General features: G+C 29.6%; 2 protein-coding genes across 3 annotated transcripts; one reads left to right on the forward strand and one right to left on the reverse strand.

Moving 5' to 3' along the window:
* Nucleotides 1-713: 713 nt before the first annotated feature.
* LOC141449418 (dynein axonemal assembly factor 11-like) lies at nt 714-14,152 on the reverse strand. Its single transcript, XM_074118857.1, has 9 exons — nt 14,012-14,152; nt 13,773-13,940; nt 13,520-13,694; nt 12,616-12,794; nt 5,942-6,047; nt 3,825-4,052; nt 3,579-3,744; nt 3,404-3,495; nt 714-2,231 (listed from the first exon to the last, which is right to left on the reverse strand). The coding sequence occupies exons 1-9, from the start codon at nt 14,019-14,021 to the stop codon at nt 2,123-2,125; spliced, it is 1,233 nt and encodes a 410-aa protein (XP_073974958.1). The 5' UTR covers nt 14,022-14,152; the 3' UTR covers nt 714-2,122.
* Nucleotides 14,153-14,531: 379 nt separating this feature from the next.
* On the forward strand, nt 14,532-18,634 carry LOC141449426 (uncharacterized). Of its 2 annotated transcripts, none has more exons than XM_074118865.1 (4): nt 14,532-15,235; nt 16,908-17,040; nt 17,117-17,246; nt 17,321-18,634. In XM_074118865.1, the coding sequence occupies exons 1-4, from the start codon at nt 14,532-14,534 to the stop codon at nt 17,404-17,406; spliced, it is 1,053 nt and encodes a 350-aa protein (XP_073974966.1). In that variant the 3' UTR covers nt 17,407-18,634. The 2 variants fall into 2 exon arrangements, with proteins under 2 accessions (XP_073974966.1, XP_073974974.1); XM_074118873.1 differs by having other exon boundaries at nt 17,330-18,634.
* Nucleotides 18,635-18,929: the final 295 nt, after the last annotated feature.

The following is an 18,929-nucleotide window of genomic DNA, read 5'->3' on the forward strand; positions in this document are numbered from 1 at the left end:
ATAAAATAATTATTAAGTAATTCTTCAGTGAGATTATATTCACTTAATAATATTAAAGATGTTATTAGTGCAGTCAGTGTACAATGAGTTACAGGCTCTTGTATATGATGATGTGGCAAAGGTTCCTAATCCTTTTTAATGGTCTATTTTAATAAAACAAACTTTTCCAGCAATCTTTTATGGTGTAAAGATGCAGGATATATATTTATTTTTGCGGATTCGTTGAATCATATGGAATTAAAAACATTTTTCTTGGCATGTTCATTGAATAAGAGTGTGCTTTTCGCACTTATCTTACTTTTTTAAAAAAGAAATATATCATCACCTAAATCTAGCTTTATTTATATTAAACACAGTTAATGTTTTCGAGGTTCATTAGAATGAAGAAAATACACAAAATACAAAACTTCTTTTAAAATATTACAAAATAAATTTGAAGGGTGATCTTAGTTTTTGAGCATTATAAATTCCTACAGAAAGTATTTTGTAACAATTCATTCAACTTTTTGTTTGGGAATCCTTTGCGCATACATATTTTAATTGCAGTAAAATATGAAATTAATACAATTTTTTCCATTTTTGGTACCTCAGAAAAAGTCCTCCTTGTGCCCAGAAAAAGTATAACATTTTTAAACAAAAAATTAATAATAAAAAAAAGAAGCTAACTAAACATGTCAACTTAAATCACTGAGCTGTTTAGTTTTCGAAGCTGCAAAAAAAAAAAAAAAAAAAAATTGGCGCCAAAGAACAAAAAATTTGCAAATAAGGCTTGTGGGTGCTTTTATTAAAATATGTACTTTAAACAGACAGGAAAAAGTAATAATATGAACGAGACGCTTAAAAAAATATAATAATAAAAACATATATTTTACATACAATGCCATTTTATGTGAAATATTACATCCTTTTTCCAATTTTTGTAAATATTACTAACATTGTAAAATGTATAATTTAGAAAACGTAATGATGTCATAAGTATTGAATGTAAAGTATATGAAAAAAAAAAGTTTTTGTTTTCATTATTTATTATTTTATTGCATTATTTCGCCATGGATATCGAAAAAATACCCATTCCTTTAAGAGGAAAAAAACATATTTCTGAAAGCAAAATAATATTTTGAGCTTTTTATTTTATTTTGATTTGTTTTAATTGTACGTTTATATTCTTTTACCATGGCTTCGTTATAATCGACTGTGCCTTCAGTACTTTTTTTTTTTTTTTAAATTGCTTTATGTGTTACCTCAAAGTGTAAGTTTATAGTTTTTACAAATTGGCTTATACATAAAAAGAAGGCCCATAATTTAGATTTTTAGCCTATTTAGAATTTTGCTAATATTTGTGCTTATAATTGTTGCATAGCGAATTTGAGAGGACTCAAAAAGCAAATACAGAAGGGGGTTTTTCAGTTTTTTAAGTAGAAGGTTGAAACATTAGGTCATCTGCTTTGTATCTAGATTGAAAGGAATAAAATAACGATTATGATGGCTTAAAGAGAATGTACTGTATTTACTATGGGATCAACTATATATCACTTGTCTTGAGTGTAAAATGTGAGGGATCATCATACTCCCCCTTCAAGTAAAAAAAATAAACTGTGAATAAATATATAGCTACTTTTTAAATTAACAGTTTTAAAGTTTTTTTCTCAAGCAAATAGATAAAATACAATATATGGTAAAAGCATGTCTGAATGCCAACGAACATTTGCTGTGTATAGTCCCAACAAGTAGTATTAGATTTCTATAATTTTTGTTTTGTTTTAATGTACCATATCATGTATATATATATCTAACATTATAAATTAATATGTTAAAACAAATTGCTCTCTTCCGCCTCGGACTTTCCACTCAAGAAATGAACTAATTATGTTTATTTAATATTATAAAATAACAAAACTAGATTATGTGTCTAGTCACATTTTTATTACTAGTATTATTTTATGACTCATGCATTTTTTTTTTCTTACAATTATTATGAGAAAATGAGATATTTAACAAATAAACATTTTATACCCATATAAGAAGTTATATTCAGAAAATTAAGGCAAGACATAATAAAAATATCACAAAAATACTTTTAATGAACACATTTTGTTATCAACTTCATAAGTAAAGCTTGAATTTATTCAAGAGGCGGAACTTCAGGATTATCTATAAATGAAATCTTCTTTCCACTATTGACAGTTAGAACCTTTTTTAAATCAAATTCTCCTTGAACTTCCAAATATTCTCTTAAAAAAAAAATAATAAAAACGGTTAGTTTTTAATTTATAAATAAATGTAAAGCACTTTTACTTTCTCTTAATATCCAAGAATTAAGGCAGTCCTATCATGTTTCAACAAAATTAAATTGTTACCCGAATTTCAAGTTTTGGTTCTGTCGTAAAAGTGTTTTTAAGGCAATACAGAAATTATACAACAAAATAAAATTGCAAAATCTATATAACCCATCCACTGAATCGAAAATCAATAGAACATTGCAACCTTCTCAGTTAATATGAAATGATTTAGACTCTATTCTTATTTGCACCTTTACATTTAAATATTTATAAAAGCTAGAGTTTAATCGGGCTTTTGTGGATAGTATGTTACGACTTCTTTATTCCAACCGCTAGACTTTGTTCCATTTATTTGAAATGTCTTCTTTCGTCAGCAGATTATAATCTCTTTTGCAATTTATCATACATCATCCGAATTCATTATCCACTAATTCGTTGTTCATTAGCAAGTGTTACGGCGTTTACTTTTTGAAGACGATATAGGATGCTTAATTTTAGACTAGTTATTTAGGAACTACCAACGTGTATTTGGCATACCAGCAATTTTAATCTTTTTTTTCAAAATTCTTTACTTTGTCGTATTTTAATGGAATACGAAGTATGTATAAAAGTCTCATTGGAATGCTCTGGTTTCATTTTCTTTCTTTCTTATTCTCTTAATTTGAAGATGTTTACATAATGTGATTTTATCAACCTTGCCCCTTAAGTCTTGATGTTCTGTGAGCCAAACAATTTTTTTCAGGACTTAGTCGTATGACACTAGCGTAGCACTCGGAACTAAAGTACTGATAATAAGCAAAGAAGGGCCCCCCTTTGATACAGGATAACAATGTCATGTACCACCGAACTAGTCTTCCAGGATTGAATTCCGCTAAATAGCACTGCTATGCTCGGCTGAGCAACAAGCAGGTGACAGGAGATTTATATGGAGAGAAGGTAAGTAAGTGGTACATCTTTTAATTGAACTCGTTGAAAACAACAACTTGGGAAATCTCAAAATGCAAAACTTGTTCTTACGACAATAATAAGAGAAAGTAAAATGAGAATGTAAAAAGTCTATATTCTTGGAAATAATATTCAATTATCTATCCTAAAAGATACGACTAGAATAAGAAAAAGAATACCTATGAATTTTATCATTTTCCTTCGTTGGTATAACTTTATTTTCTTTTTTTAATTGATTAATACTTTTGTAAGGTCTTATAACTTCTTTTACCTGAAGAAAGTGATAAAACAGACTACATCAGGGAATTTTAATTTAAGCAGTAAATAAATGGTCAGAATTATTGCTCTTTTTACCTTTGGCATTGTTATTAATAAATGCCCCGTAGTTTGAGATCGTTTAGCTATAGATTTGTCAGGACAGACTTCTTCATCGAGTCGTAACTGTAACACTTTTCCTTTAATTAACACTCTTACATAAAATGGATTTACATCAGCATTAATTAAAGCGGTGTCCAAATGTCTGGAAAAAAGAGAGATCCAATTATGTCAAAAAGGATTAAGAAAAAATCTAATTAAAAATCAAACTGATATTATAATTACTTATAAACAGCTACATCAAGTGTGTATAAATTGTTCCAGTAATCATCGTCCAACGTGAAATGTATTTTTGGTTGGTTGACGTTGAGTGGTTCGCCGTTGTCATTAAATAGACGACGAGGTTTCTTTTTTGGAGGTTTTTTCTCTTGCTTAGCTTTCTCCTGAAGTCTTCTCTGTTTAGCCAGCTCAATGCGCACTTCTGGGCAGTTCTTATGAGTCTGAGACCAGAAACTACAACGGAAAGAGTGGGCGAAGAGAAAAAATAAAAATAATGCTTTGCAATATCGCAGAAAGAGCTCTCTGAAGATTATGAAATAATTTCTAAATGAAAGTTAAAGAATTTTGATTTACGAATTCAAAAATTTTTACAAAAATATTTTTTGCAGTTTTATCAACACGTTTTATTTTCTATAGTTCATATCAGTTTTTAATGTTTGCACCTCTTCTGAGTTTGACTTATAATAAATAACTTAAATGTACAAAGAGTGGTTTGGAATAGAATAAAATGAATATTAATCACCACGTAGGTCTACCCACCAATTCAAAAAAGTAATTGTAGGTTTTTGTTATTTAAAATAAAATGTTTAACATTTTAAGGTAGCTCTGAAACATTAAAGATTAAGCATTTGAAAAAAAGGGGAGTACGACCTTTTGCTTTACATAGCAATTTTTTCATTTTTATTTTTTAAAGTACTGCAAAAAGAATAAAATACTCGATTAATAAGTTAGTTATGTTATGAAAACTTTCTTTCAGTTTTTCGTGATTTCATCTCGACAATAGATATGGTACAAAGATTTTCTTTAAAATCCTTCATGTAACAAAGGCTTTGGTTTCATTTATTTGAAATTTTTAGGGAGTTCAGGGACTGATCCTTTGTAAGAACCTCGGTGCAAGGACGAATTGATACATTATAAGATTATTACAAACACTGCTAGAATCCTGCATTTGAGATAATCCTACTTATTTGTTTAGAGATTAGGTTTAGACTATTCGAAATATTCTGCGGCATGTCTCTTTTTATCTTGGATAGAGCACCAATAAAATATAATTTCTAAACACTTGTCAAAAACTGACTTTAGGAAATCTGAGTTATTTAAAAGTTTCATTGCGATTAAAGTTATATTCTGGCCATAATAATAATAATTTAAAAAAATCCCGACCACCGGCAATTACTGATTATAATGCTATCGACAATAACGTGAAAAGTTTATTTGTATAGTTTTAATTTTATCAAAACAAGTTTATTAGTTTTGATTCGATTTATATTCATATCGTGGAAAGACTGTTTCTTATACAGCAGCATTAAGAGTCTTAACGTACTACAGTGCTTGATGGTAGAAACATTTGGTGAAAGTCAACATTTCTGCAGGACCTCTTATAACAAATCTCAGTCCAAAGTGAAAAATAATGAAAACACCGAACTTACTGAGAGCGCTAAAATCATCGCTACTATCACTAATTAAAAGTTAAATCTAATATTCAATTTTTATAATTAAATTATAGATATTGGAGAACCACTAATATCTATAATATTAGCGGATGGATGGATAGTTGATATCTCCTCTCAGAATATTGTACCGTAACTAGTTTTACATGTTGCAAGAACAATCGCACATGCAGTTGTAAATTTCAATACAATAAAGTTATTTAAAAAAAATATATAAATTATTTTTTAGTTTCGTTGAAACATGTTCATTAGAACTTAAAAAAATTAAGCCATCATTTCTTCACATTATAATTGCTGCATTTACCCTTATCTAAAAGCTATTGGCTAATCTTATGAGGAAGATAACATTTCTGTAGAATAACTAGGTAGGTCCAAAGGAGCTGCTAATTTTTAAAGTCTTGAAAGTATTAATAATCACCTGCACTCAGTTATAGATCTAATTTGACAGAAAACAAGGCAAAGCAATGTTACGTTTAAAAACTGTTCAACGTATGTAACTCTTTCATATACATACACCCTTAAATGTTTTTATATATTCATGTAAAAAAAGGAAAGGAATCTACATAAAATTATAGAAATACTTTCATTTCATTACCTTGAAAATACCTATTCATGTTTTCCTTAAGGACAATATATTAGTGATAAGATTATATAATTAATTATTTAGCTTACTTTTCGTTTGCCTCATCATTTTTCATATTACCATGATCGTCGTCGTCTTCCTCATCTTCATAATCTGATCGGAAGTCTTCGTCAGTTCTTGTCTTGTACCAATTAGCTAGCAAAAAAATGATCAAGATTTTTAGAAAACTACTCAAGAAAAAAGACAGAAGTAGGAATGAGAGAGCTCAATAAAAATAAAAATAAACATGTACTGACTTTTGACATTTTTGTTTTCAACCAACCTAACATCACAGAGTGATTGAATAGTTTTAAAAAATTTTTGGCGCAATTTGTTGAGTAATTACTTTAAGCTTATTGTGAGATTAGAAAAGACGGAATATATCAATTCTAGCGTCTTAATTTTTTCAGAAATCCTGACACCTCTAGTGCATAACGGAGTCCTACTAATTCAAGCAAGTGAGACTGTCTGGACATTTCATGAGTATTGATGGTATATTTGTCAATAGCTGGGTGTTCAGGGCAAATGAGTTGTAACGACCCGGAATGGTTCTTCCAATTATGTACCTTCAAAAGACCTAAGCCATTTACAACAAAGTAACGTAGTAGTACATTCACCAAACCAAGCTCGCACAAATGATTAAAGCAATAGTGGATGAAAACCTCTTGCAAGGAAGGGGCAGGCGAAAAGTCGCCAAAATTTACTGCAGTATTTTACTAGCAAGGCGAGAGGCCATGTGGATGCTCATTGGCCTATTGATGAACCAGTGCTGATCGAGTAAACTTATGTATCGCAAGGACTTGTCAACCGTTAGCATGTGTAAGGATAACTGAAAGAAGAAGAAATGGCACTACACTTATCGAGTTTCTATTTCCCATTGAATGCATGAGTATGGCTAAGATTTCGGCTCTTTGGGGAAGGAAAACTCATGCCTACAAGCTCTTTCCAGATGTTTCAGTCTAAATTTTTAAGCCTAACCAAAAAGACAGAATTGTGCTCAAATTAGAGGATGCTACAGCAAATCTCTTCAGTCGCGGTAGATTCTGACTGGTCTACCTTCACGAAATCTCTAATCTAAATTTACGTAATTAAAAGTCTATTATTTATCTCCTTAACAAAAACTTACAGTTTAAAAAGTTAAGTATAAGGGTTGATTAAACGCCAAAAGGTACACAAATCAGCAAGTACCCGACATTTCATTAATACTTCATTGATATTATTTAAGTAATTTTACCGCATTAATTTTCATTAATATTTTTTAAGAATTTATTAGATGTCACATACCCTTATGCTGGCCATTTTCATCTACAAAATATTTGTTCAAGTAGCACACCATTTAACTTAGATTGACTGTAATATCTATTTATCTATAATAATCAAACTATTGATTACAGGTTAAAAAGAAAAACGTTATAAAAAATAAAAAAATATGAGGCTAAAAAATTCATAAACGTTTTTTAAAAATTGCTTACACCAACATACATCAATGATTTTGTTTATTTTATTTTTAAATAAAAATCGTCGGTTTAAGTTCATTCTTCGATTAAAGTAATTGTTATTTTATGTAGTAGTCAAACGTTTATAATAATAGGTAATAATTATCTGGCTTTATTGCAAATAATATAGTTTTCTTCAATTACATTCTCCATCTAGGTATTCATACCACAATGTTGTATACAATATGAAATATAAAATAAATAAGATATGCATATTTTTAGGACAGCTAATTATTCCATTATTTTACCATAAGTAAAATTAGGGGAACTAAATTAAATTACAATTGAGAAATGAATAAATAATGTTGAATAATCTACTTGTTATTAACCGTGTGTTATTTGTCCTCACGAATATTTCGGTAAGACGAATTCAAGACTGAAATATTGTTTTAAATCCTCCGTGATTCAAATTTAAACAGTAGCCGACTCTAAATTTGTCTTTTTCTAATTTAACATGCATGTATATGTGGCAACTTCAGAATAAAGGGCACATTAAAGAGAAATCAGAAGAATAATTTGGAATAGAGTTAAAATAAAGTACCTATTTATACGAAGATATAATATACATTTTATCACAATTATAACTATTATGAATGAACTGGCCAGCATAAGGGTATGTGACATCTAATAAATTCTTAAAAAATATTAATGAAAATTAATGCGGTAAAATTATTTAAATAATATCAATGAAGTATTAATGAAATGTCGGGTACTTGCTGATTTGTGTACCTTTTGGCGTTTAATCAACCCTTATACTTAACTTTTTAAACTGTAAGTTTTTGTTAAGGAGATTTTTGTACCTTTTGGATAGATTTTCCTTTTTGTCTATTAGCAAAGTTACGTCTGCTTTACAGATTTTTTTTAAATTTGGAATAAGCTATTCTATCATTATAACCTGATAAGGTGTTAAATCGGAACCGTAACTACCACTGGAGAGATCTTTTTAGAGAATGGTTATAGTTGCGGTCCCCAAACCATCCTCAATAACCATTTTTTTGAGAAAGCGTTTTGAATAAAATAGGAAGGTATTTGTACGTAAATAGCAAAATTAAACTGCGATTTCAGTACTTCCTTTTAAGAGGAGCAAGAAAAATAAACTGCGATTACAGTACTTCTCCCTAAAAGGCAAAGATTTTGAATCGAACGACAATTCATTGATGTAAATCGGTTCACTCATTGATAATTTTAACGATTGCAGTACTTCCTCTTAGTAGGTGTAAGAGCATGATGGCACTTCACAGCCACGTAGAGGAGCTTTAATCACTTCTTCGTGCTAAATTTTATCAAAATCGGACTAAGCTTTGTAGTAATATTGGTAATAATAGTTTTAGAAAGGGCCTTATTTGGGTGGGGCGAACTCACCTCCTTATGAGGAATAGCGTCGAGACTTTTAAAGTGCAAATCTGTACAAAATTTTGATTCGAATGACACTTCATTCATGAAAATCGGTTCACGTGACGATAATTTGAAACGATTGCTATACTTCCCCTTAACAAGTGTAAGAGCAGATCGTCGCTTTATTGTTAGGTAGGGGAGCCCTAACCCTATCATCCTACCAAATTTTATTAAAATCGGGCCAAGATTTACAGAGTAATTAGTAATAATAATTTTGGAGGGGGCCTTACATAAAGGGGGCTAACTCCTCTCCCATTCGATGTACAGGGCCGAGACCCCCAAAAGGCACATCTACATAAAATTCCGAATCGAATGACACCTCATTCATGAAAATCGGTTCACGCGTTTAGGCGCTACGTTGTTTACAAAAAAGGTAACAACAACAAGAACAAGAACATTTTTTGAAAAAGCCGTTTTTGCTCATTTTCGGCAACTTTTTTCTCGAAACCTATTAGATCTGGGTTGTTGCAAAAAAATTACAGTCATAAAGGAGGGTTTGCCCTTTATTTTAAAGAAAATTTGGGAATTTTATCTTTTATAGAAAAAGAGAAAAAAATTGTCAAAGTTGGGTGTTTTTCAACGTTACACTTTTTCGTGCAGTTTTTGATGGTCAACCCTTATACAACTGTCCTACCGGACAGTTTTAATATCCTTAACAAAAACTTACAGTTTAAAATGTTAAGTATAAGGGTTAATTAAACGCCAAAAGGTACACAAATCAGCAAGTACCCAACATTTCATTCAAGCTTAGTTGATATAATTTAAGTAATTTTGCTGCATTAACTTTTCCTTCACATTTTTTAGAATTTATTAGATGTCACAGACCCTTATGCTGGCCAGTTCGTTCATAATATTATTTGGTTATAATTATGATAAAATGTATATTATATCTTCGTTTTTAAATAGGTACTTTATTTTAACTCTATTCCAAATTATTCTTCGGATTTATCTTTAATATGCCCTTTATTCTGAAGTTGTCACATCTAATACAGGCATGTTAAAGTAGAAAAAGACAAAGTTAGAGTCGGCTACTGTTTAAATTTGAATCACGGAGGATTTAAAACAATATTTCAGACTTGAATTCGTCTTACCGAAATATTCGTGAGCACAAATAACACACAGTTAATAACAAGTAGATTATTCAACAACAATTATTCATTTCTCAATTGTAATTTAATTTTACTTACAGTAAAATACTGGAATAATTAGCTGTCCTAAAAGTATGCAATACTTATTTATTTTATTATTACATAACATATATATAACATTGTGAGAAGAACAGCTACATTGAGAGTGTGATTGAAGAAAACTATATTATTTTCTATAATGCCAGATAATTATTACCTATTATTATAAACGTTTGACTACTACATAAAATAACAATTACTTTAATCGAAGAATGAACTTAAACCGACGATTTTATTAAAAATAAAATAATCGAAATCATTGATGTATGTTGGTGTAAGCATTTTTTTAAAAAAGTTTTTAAATTTTGTAGCCTCGTAATTTTTTTTATTTTTTATAACGTTTTCTTTTTAACCTGTAATTAATAGTTTGATTATTATAGATTAATAGATATTACAGTCAATCTACAGTGCTACTTGAACAAATTTTTTGTAGATGAAAATGGCCAGCATAAGGGTCTGTGACATCTAATAAATTCTAAAAAATGTGAAGGAAAAGTTAATGCAGCAAAATTACTTAAATTATATCAACTAAGCTTGAATGAAATGTTGGGTACTTGCTGATTTGTGTACCTTTTGGCGTTTAATCAACCCTTATACTTAACATTTTAAACTGTAAGTTTTTGTTAAGGAGATTTTTGTACCTTTTGGATAGATTTTCCTTTTTGTCTATTTTGCAAAGTTACATATCTGCTTTACAGATTTTTTTAAAATTTGGAATAAGCAATTCTATTATTATAACCTGATAAGGTGTTAAGTTGGAACCATAACTACCATTGGAGAGATCTTTTTAAAGAATGATTATAGTTGCCATCCTCAATAACAATTTTTTTGAGAAAACGTTTTGAATAAAATAGGAAGGTATTTGTACGTAAAAAGCAAATTTAAACTGCGATTTCAGACCTTCCTTTTAAGAGGAGTAAGAAAAATAAACGGGCGATTACAGTACTTCTCCCTAAAAGGCAAAGAGGCAAAGATTTTGAATCGAACGACAATTCATTAATGTAAATAGGTTCACCCATTGATAATTTTAACGATTTCAGTACTTCCTCTTAGTAGGTGTAAGAGCATGATGGCACTTCACAGCCATGTAGAGGAGCTTTAATCACTTCGTGCTAAATTTTATCAAAATCGGACAAAGCGTTATAGAAATATTGGTAATAATAGTTTTAGAAACGGCCTTACTTGGGTGGGGCAAACTCCCCTCCATATGAGGCATAGCGACGAGACTTTTAAAGTGCAAATCTGTACAAAATTTCGATTCGAATGACACTTCATTCATGAAAATCTGTTCACTTGTCGATAATTTGAAACGATTGCTATACTTCCCCTTAACTAGCGTAAGAGCAGATCGCCGCTTTAATGTTACGTAGGGGAGCCCTAACTCTATCATCCTACCAAATTTTATCAAAATCGGGCTAAGATTTACAGAGTAATTAGTAATAATAATTTTGAAGGGGGCCTTACATAAAGGGGGCTAACTCCTCTCTAATTCGGTGTACAGCGTCGAGACCCCCAAAAGGCACATCTACATAAAATTCCGAATCGAATGTCACCTCATTCATGAAAATCGGTTCTCGCGTTTAGGCGCTACGTAGTTTACAAAAAAGGTAACAACAACAACAACAACAACAACAACAACAACAACAACAACAACAACAACAACAAGAACAACAACAATTTGTGAAAATGCCGTTTTTGCTCATTTTCGGCAACTTTTTTCTCGAAATCTATTAGGTCTGGGGGGTTGCAAAAAAATTACAGTTATAAAGGAGGGTTTGCCCTATATTTTAAAGAAAATTTGGGAATTTTACCTTTTATAGAAAAAGAGAAAAAAATTGTCAAAGTTGGGTGTTTTTTAACGTTACGCTTTTTCGTGCACTTTTTGACGATCAATCCTTATACAACTGTCCTACCGGACAGTTTTAATTACTGCTATTTAAAGCTTAACCATATAATCTTTTCAATAAAGATTTTAATCTACAACATATTGCAAAATAACATAAGTATATATTGTAAATGGGGAATGTGTGAGAGAGAGATGTGCAATGTAACATCTGTTGTATGTAAAGTTGTTGTACAGAGTGCCCGTCTGCAATGAAAAACAGAATTGTAACTTTATTAGAATTTATTATAGAAAAAAAAATCTGTAAACATTATTGACTAATTTGCTGGGAATATTAGGCCAATAAAAAAGAAAAAGGTTTTCAATCAGTAACCTTATTTTTCTAAACATTATACTTGTTAACATCAAGTGTACAATCAAACCAGATAGTTAGATGTCTAAAAAACTAAAATATCTAAATGTAATTTCAGGCATTGTTTTCATAAAAATGCAAAATCGTATTACCCTTTTTATTAGTAATGATAGTGGACTTCAGGGACTAAAAAATGCAATAAACGTATTTAGGTTTAATTATTTCATATTTTGGTTAAATTATTTATATTAGGTAGAAGTCATAATTTTTTCATCAAATACTAATAAAGTTATAATTTTTAAAAAAAATAAACTCGAACTTTATGGTATCTATCTAAGGCGACTACATAAACCCCAAATAAATGAAATCTGTAATACAAAATCTCTGAAGAGACAATATAATGACAATTTAAATTATTTATTAATATATTGTTATTACTATAGTGAGGCACCTAAATATTGTTTTTGTTGCCGAATAATTTCTGGTGTAATTTCTCCAAGTCTCTGCATTGCCTGAATTCTTTCTGAGCGTAATATTTCTTGTCCGTCCAGATGTTTCAGATTTGGTAGCGTTGCAATTACATAGTCGCGATAACCCTCATAATCTGTACAAGGATTACCGTTCAGATATCTGAAAATTTCAAGTTAAATTAGAATAAATGTGAGAAATGCAATGTAACTAGTTATTTAAGTGGAGTCCGACATGAGCGGCAAAATGTTCGCAGTTACATAAATCGCACTAGGTGCGACAATATTCAGAGGGCGCCCAACTCACTAGCATTTTTTTTTTGTTCAATTTTTCTCTTCAATTTATATTTGGTGTATTTATATTCCCAATGATCAATAAATTTCCAAATAATTATTTATTAATAATATTGTATTATTGTAGATCAGAGGTGGCCAACCCACGGCTCGCGTGCCACAGTGTGGCACGGTGGAGTTTTAATAGTGACACGTGAAGAGACTGAAAAATTAAAAAAATTGAAATTATAAAATATCATCCACAGGAACTTTGTCAAAATCCGTAAGATTAATTTGTACCAAGTAATTTTCCCAATTTAACCGATTAGGCTGTCAGATGTTTAGGTTTGGATCAACATACTTACCTATGATTGTGACAAAATGATGCGCCCAAAAGAGTCGTTCAAGGAGAAATTGTGTACAAAAATTCTGTCGGTTCTTTGCCTTCCTTCTCAAAAATCAAATGTCATAATATTTTGAATTTTACTGATTACAACCCTAATCCCTAAACCTCATTTTGTACGCTGAGTAGTGAAAATGAGATAAAACTGTATATTCCCCTCTCACAGCAGTCAATAAAGATAAATAAATACAGAAATTTTGTTTTTTACTTACAAAGTATGAAGATGAATATTCGATTTTAATTTTTCAATGGAAAGTAGATCGCCTATAAAGTTTAATGTAAAGTCTATTTTTTCTAACGATTCACAGCCTTCCAAGTTTTCTATTTTCGTGATATTGTTAAGAGAGAAATTTATGTATTCTAACTTCTTCAGTTTTCCCAAATTTTCTACAAATATTAGAATGCTATTAGTACTTCAATTTACTTTCTATCAGTCTTGAATAACGTAGAATGTTACAAATTTACCGATTTTACTGATTAAATTGTTATGAAGTAATAGAATTTTAAGGTCTTTACACCAATGCTGAATATGTTCTAACTTCCCAATGTCTTCCTGATGCAGGGAAATTTCTTCAAGTGAGCCAATTTCCCTGTCATTGTGCTCACACCTTTTCCTTATCAATTCTTCGGTAACTAAAGCACATTTTACTTATCATTACAAACCACAAAACGTCTATTGTGATAAAAATCAATTTAATACTCACTTCTCTGCATCTAACTAGAATAATAATAAGCTGTTCACACGTTGGAATCGGTGACAAGCTGTACCTGGTATATTATAGCACCGCAGGATTCGTTTTTTCTTTCTTTAACTGTTATACTTAAATGATGCAATTTTATTTTGTGTCATTTATGAAACAAATGATTTTCGATGAGCTGTTTTAAAATACTGTTAATATGCCCTTGTAAAGCCATCTTTTTATTTTGTAATTTTTACAGCTTAATTAATTGAGTTTAAAACTCTCTTAAGTTTTATCGACAACTATAACAACAAATAATTTTCAAAATGATTAATAATCAAATTTACAGTTTTCCGCTTAAGAACGTTCCACTAATAAAAAGTACTTATTAATTCGAAAAAATATAAACTACAGTTCATTTTCTAGTATATTATTTATTTTGTATAAAACCATATAAATTACAGTTCATGTGTTCTGTGCAAGCATTACAACTTTACATTTTACAAAACACTCGCTTACTTGCCATCTTCCATTCATAATCCATATGTGTAGTGCACGTTGTCATGTGTTTATTTTTATAATTAGTCAGCTGTTCAATATGGCGACGTGTGTTGATGTTCCGTTCATTAAGTCTGAACGTTTAAAGTATCATTTTCTTTATGAAAGGTTTTCTTACTTGAATGAAGTAATGATAAAAAAAGGCGTAGATATTGATGATTTACGAAAAATGTGTAATTTGCGCGGTAGCAAATGTGAACGGCAGTATAGTTTTCTTCGAATAGCTGGTGGGCCATTGGGTTTTAGTGCTTTTAGTTTAATATTTATAATTTTAGCTTTACCATATTTTGATGGCATGATGAAAACTGTTTTCGGAGTAAAATGTGTGGTACCGAACAATTATTTAGTTTGGGAGGCGACGAGACCATTGGCAGATTGCTCAATCTGTTCTAATCTTAGTAGTGTTATCGTCCTACCGAATGTTACTAGAGAAGAATTTAAAAAATATGCCTATTCCTACCAGCCTATCATTGTAAAAGGAGCGGCTTTACATTGGCCGGCGAGAAAATCATTTAACTATTACTTCTTCAAAGAAATATTTAATCGAATAGAAGGTGCGCATGAAAGTGTGGAAGAAGAATGTCAATTTCTTAAATTCAAAACTGATTTTGCAAGCTTGAGAGAAGTATTCAAAATGCCACCAGGAAGGGTGAAAAATTCTAAAGGATATAAACCATGGTACATTGGTTGGTAAGTTATTTACAAATAATTTTACTTATTGTTTTATGACAAAAAAAAATTTTTTTCATTCTCTGCACTTTTCTTTGTTTTGCAGAGTTTGCATTTGGGAGGATTTTGAATGCCTCTTTGAATGTAAATTAAAATTTCTTCAGAAACAAGCATTTACTTTGAATATAGCAGGTAAATGCGTTTTTAGTCGTTTGTTTGTTTTTTTGAAAAATTATATTTCAAGTTTTCACATACAGTACAATAGTACAATTTAGCGTCTATGAATACAATCTGTACAGAAGGTGCACTTTCTTTTTTTGCTTTCATTTTCTTCTTTTCCACTTATTTTCGGTGATAAATTCCTTATTGTTCGGTCTGGCTTCTGACCTTAAATACAAAATAATTAATTACTGTTCATTATATTTGGTGACTGAGTCATTGTTTCAATAGGATGAAAAAATAGATGCCAATTTCAGTCATATTTTGTATTTTTTATTGTTTCGAGCTTTCGACCTTGGGACTAGGTCATCTTCAGAGCTCATGAGCAGACATGACAGAAGATTCACCAACCTTTAATGATGTAAAATATTACATTGTCAATTAACCCTGAAGATGACCTTAGTTAAAAGTTGGTGTATCTTCTGTCTTGTCTGCTCATGAGCTCTGAAGATGACCTAGTCCCTAGGTCGAAAGCTCGAAACAATAAAAAATACAAAATATGACTGAAAATGGCATTTATTTGTTCATCCTTTTCAAAATAACTTATTTGAAAACAAATCTTTTCCCATTTAACTTAAATTCGTAAAAACAAGAAAAATCATTACATCAAAGTTAATTTGCAATAAAATACAAAAATGATAGCCTACATATTTGCTGTTTTATCTATTATAAAAATACCTTTGCTCGATTTTTCGCCCATTGTAAATGATGGACATTGAAAGAATTTTATGTGAGGCATTTCCTTAAGGAGGCATTTTTTTTTTTTTATAGCACGTTCATTTATTTTAACAGTGAGACTGATTAGTTCTTTTAAATCTGAACTCATAACTTTTAAATACATCCATTTTTCGCTTTTGCACGGATGCACCTCTCCGCATCCTGCGAATGAGTGTTACAGTTTTAAATAGAAACAATTCATTTATTAAAAATTTAATTATTTTAAAAAACTACCTCAACGCACTCTCTGTATCATTTTGTTGTAAAAAATCAATAAAACTAAGTGTTCCTTCTGTATACAGCATGAGATTTCCAAAACGTTCCAATATTTGGTTTAAGAGTTGAATACTTATAGCTGGATTAGTTGACGGTAAAATCGGGGGGATTGCATTAAAAAACTGCCTTTCAGTCATCGGTACTATCAAGTAGTACACAGGAATTTTCCTGTCACCTCCAGCCTCCTTTTGTAATCCGCTTCTCTTTCTTGATGACATTGCATAATTTACTGCTAATTTTGTTAAAAAACCAGGAAATTCTTATTTAGCTCATCGAATTTTACATATATATTTTTTTTTAGTTTAAGTGACGTTAAATTTTCGTTAGCAAGTTTCCAAAATTAATGTTTCTGTGTTTGTTTAAATTTTTGTTCACGTACTTAACTTGGTAAATAATTTCCAAGGAAACTATAAATATTTGCTTATAATATTCACTCCTTTTTTTTAAAGATATAGTTTATTAACAGTGTTTTTTATTTAAGGAGCAACTGCCATCCTGAAGTGCTCAAAGAAATGAGATTACACTATTCCAAACCTCATTTTCTACCGTTAAACGCGGAACACTCACATGTTGATTTTATATTCATGGGTTACCAACAAGGAGCTTTCATGCACGTAAGTAAATCACTTTTTATTAAATATTATTTAATATTTTTATTTATTAATGAAAACATTATTTATTGTCATATAGTTGGATTACATTACTCGCCTAATGTGGCAAGCCCAATTAAGAGGACATAAAACATGGAGGCTGAATCCACCACCAGAATGTGAAATGGTGTGTAAAAGTTTCTCGTTTGAAGTATTTCCAGGGGATATACGTGAGTAAATTTTCATTCCTTCTTGGCAAAATAAATACTGGTTATTAAAGTCATTATTATTATCTTTATTTTAGTACTTTTAGATACGAGGCAATGGTACCACGATACTCGCATAAGAGATGGAGAGTTTTCTATTACTGTCAGTTCAGAATATGGATAATTACTATTTTAATTGTACATAAAGTGTGAATGTAATTTATATTTATTTTAATCTTTTTTTTATGTATAAAAATATAATACTCATTATATTTATTTTAAGCAGTCACTTATTACCTCAGAATATGGATGATTACTGTTTTAATTGTATATAGAACATGTATGTAATTTATGTTGATTTTAACTTTTTTTATTGTTTCGTGAATTCATAGATGATTATACATTATATTATATTTTAAACAATTACTTATTACCTTTAGCTCAGAATATGTATAATTACTATTTTAATTGTACATAAAACTGTGTGTTATTTATATTTATTTTAAACTATTGTTTGTTTCGTGAATACAAATTTAATTTATACCTTATATTTTAAACTATCACTTATTACCTTCAGCTCAGGATATGTATAATTACTATTTTAATTGTACAAAAAAGTGTTTAATTTATATTTATTTTAAAATATTTATTGTTGCATGAATACATTTTAAACAATCAATTTTTTACCTTCAGCTAAAAATATGTACAATTACTATTTTAATTGTACATAAAACAGTGTGTAATTTGTATTTATTTTAAACTATTTTTTGTTTCATGTGTAAAAATTTAATTTACACATATTTTAAACAACCATTTTTTATCCATTTTAGATTATTAAGTGGATATTGTATATTTATATGTTTATGTAAAATAATTGATGTAATTATGTATGTATTTATATAAACTAAAAATGTGCCATTTAATACACATCAATTATTTAGTTTTATTGTACGTATTTTTGTAAATATGTATATTCTGTTCTGTATTTTTGTGTCGATTTTATTGTAATAAATTTTTGTCTTTGCATGAGAATTTCATTCTAATAGAACCTAGAATTAAAAAAAAAAATTTTTAGTTTTAAAATTTATTATTTAATAATAAACCTAGTCTTTAAAAGTAGTGTTCCAAAGGCGGATTTCGTTAGCTAATTTTGAAAAGATTAGAACGTTTTATAAACGAAGTGTGTATGCCAATATTTTAAACCCTATAATAATAATTATTTCTTGCATTTTAGAATCTTACGAGTTTATATAATTGTTAGTATTATCAAAAAGGATATCTTTATCAACTATTTAATTATGGTCTTCAAAGTAGCTTGAAAAAGCTTCTAATCTGTTATCGAATTTTTATATTAATTCGATTTAAAATAATTGAATTTTCATTGTTGAAAAAATATACATACTTATGTACATATATTTATTTTTTTATTTACTATTATATACATATACCTACTTAAGTACACTAAACCTACTTATCCCCTTCCGAACCAACCTATTGGCCAACCTCTCTCCGCAAATGTCCCGACCTTCATTTCTTGATGTTCTCAACTTCGCCCTTTTTACCATGACCTTTCTCCGATCATAACCTTGTAATCCTTACCGTTGACTTGAATTCTAAATTAATCTCCCCTCAACTAACATTAATAAACTTACCTGTTGACTGGGATTATTTTAAGTCGACTTAACTCCAAACTCAACTTAAAAGCTT

The sequence above is a fragment of the Rhodnius prolixus genome, unplaced genomic scaffold (assembly GCF_049639745.1).
Source record: "Rhodnius prolixus isolate KJV_2025 unplaced genomic scaffold, Rpr scaffold_1, whole genome shotgun sequence".
NCBI lineage: Eukaryota > Metazoa > Arthropoda > Insecta > Hemiptera > Reduviidae > Rhodnius > Rhodnius prolixus.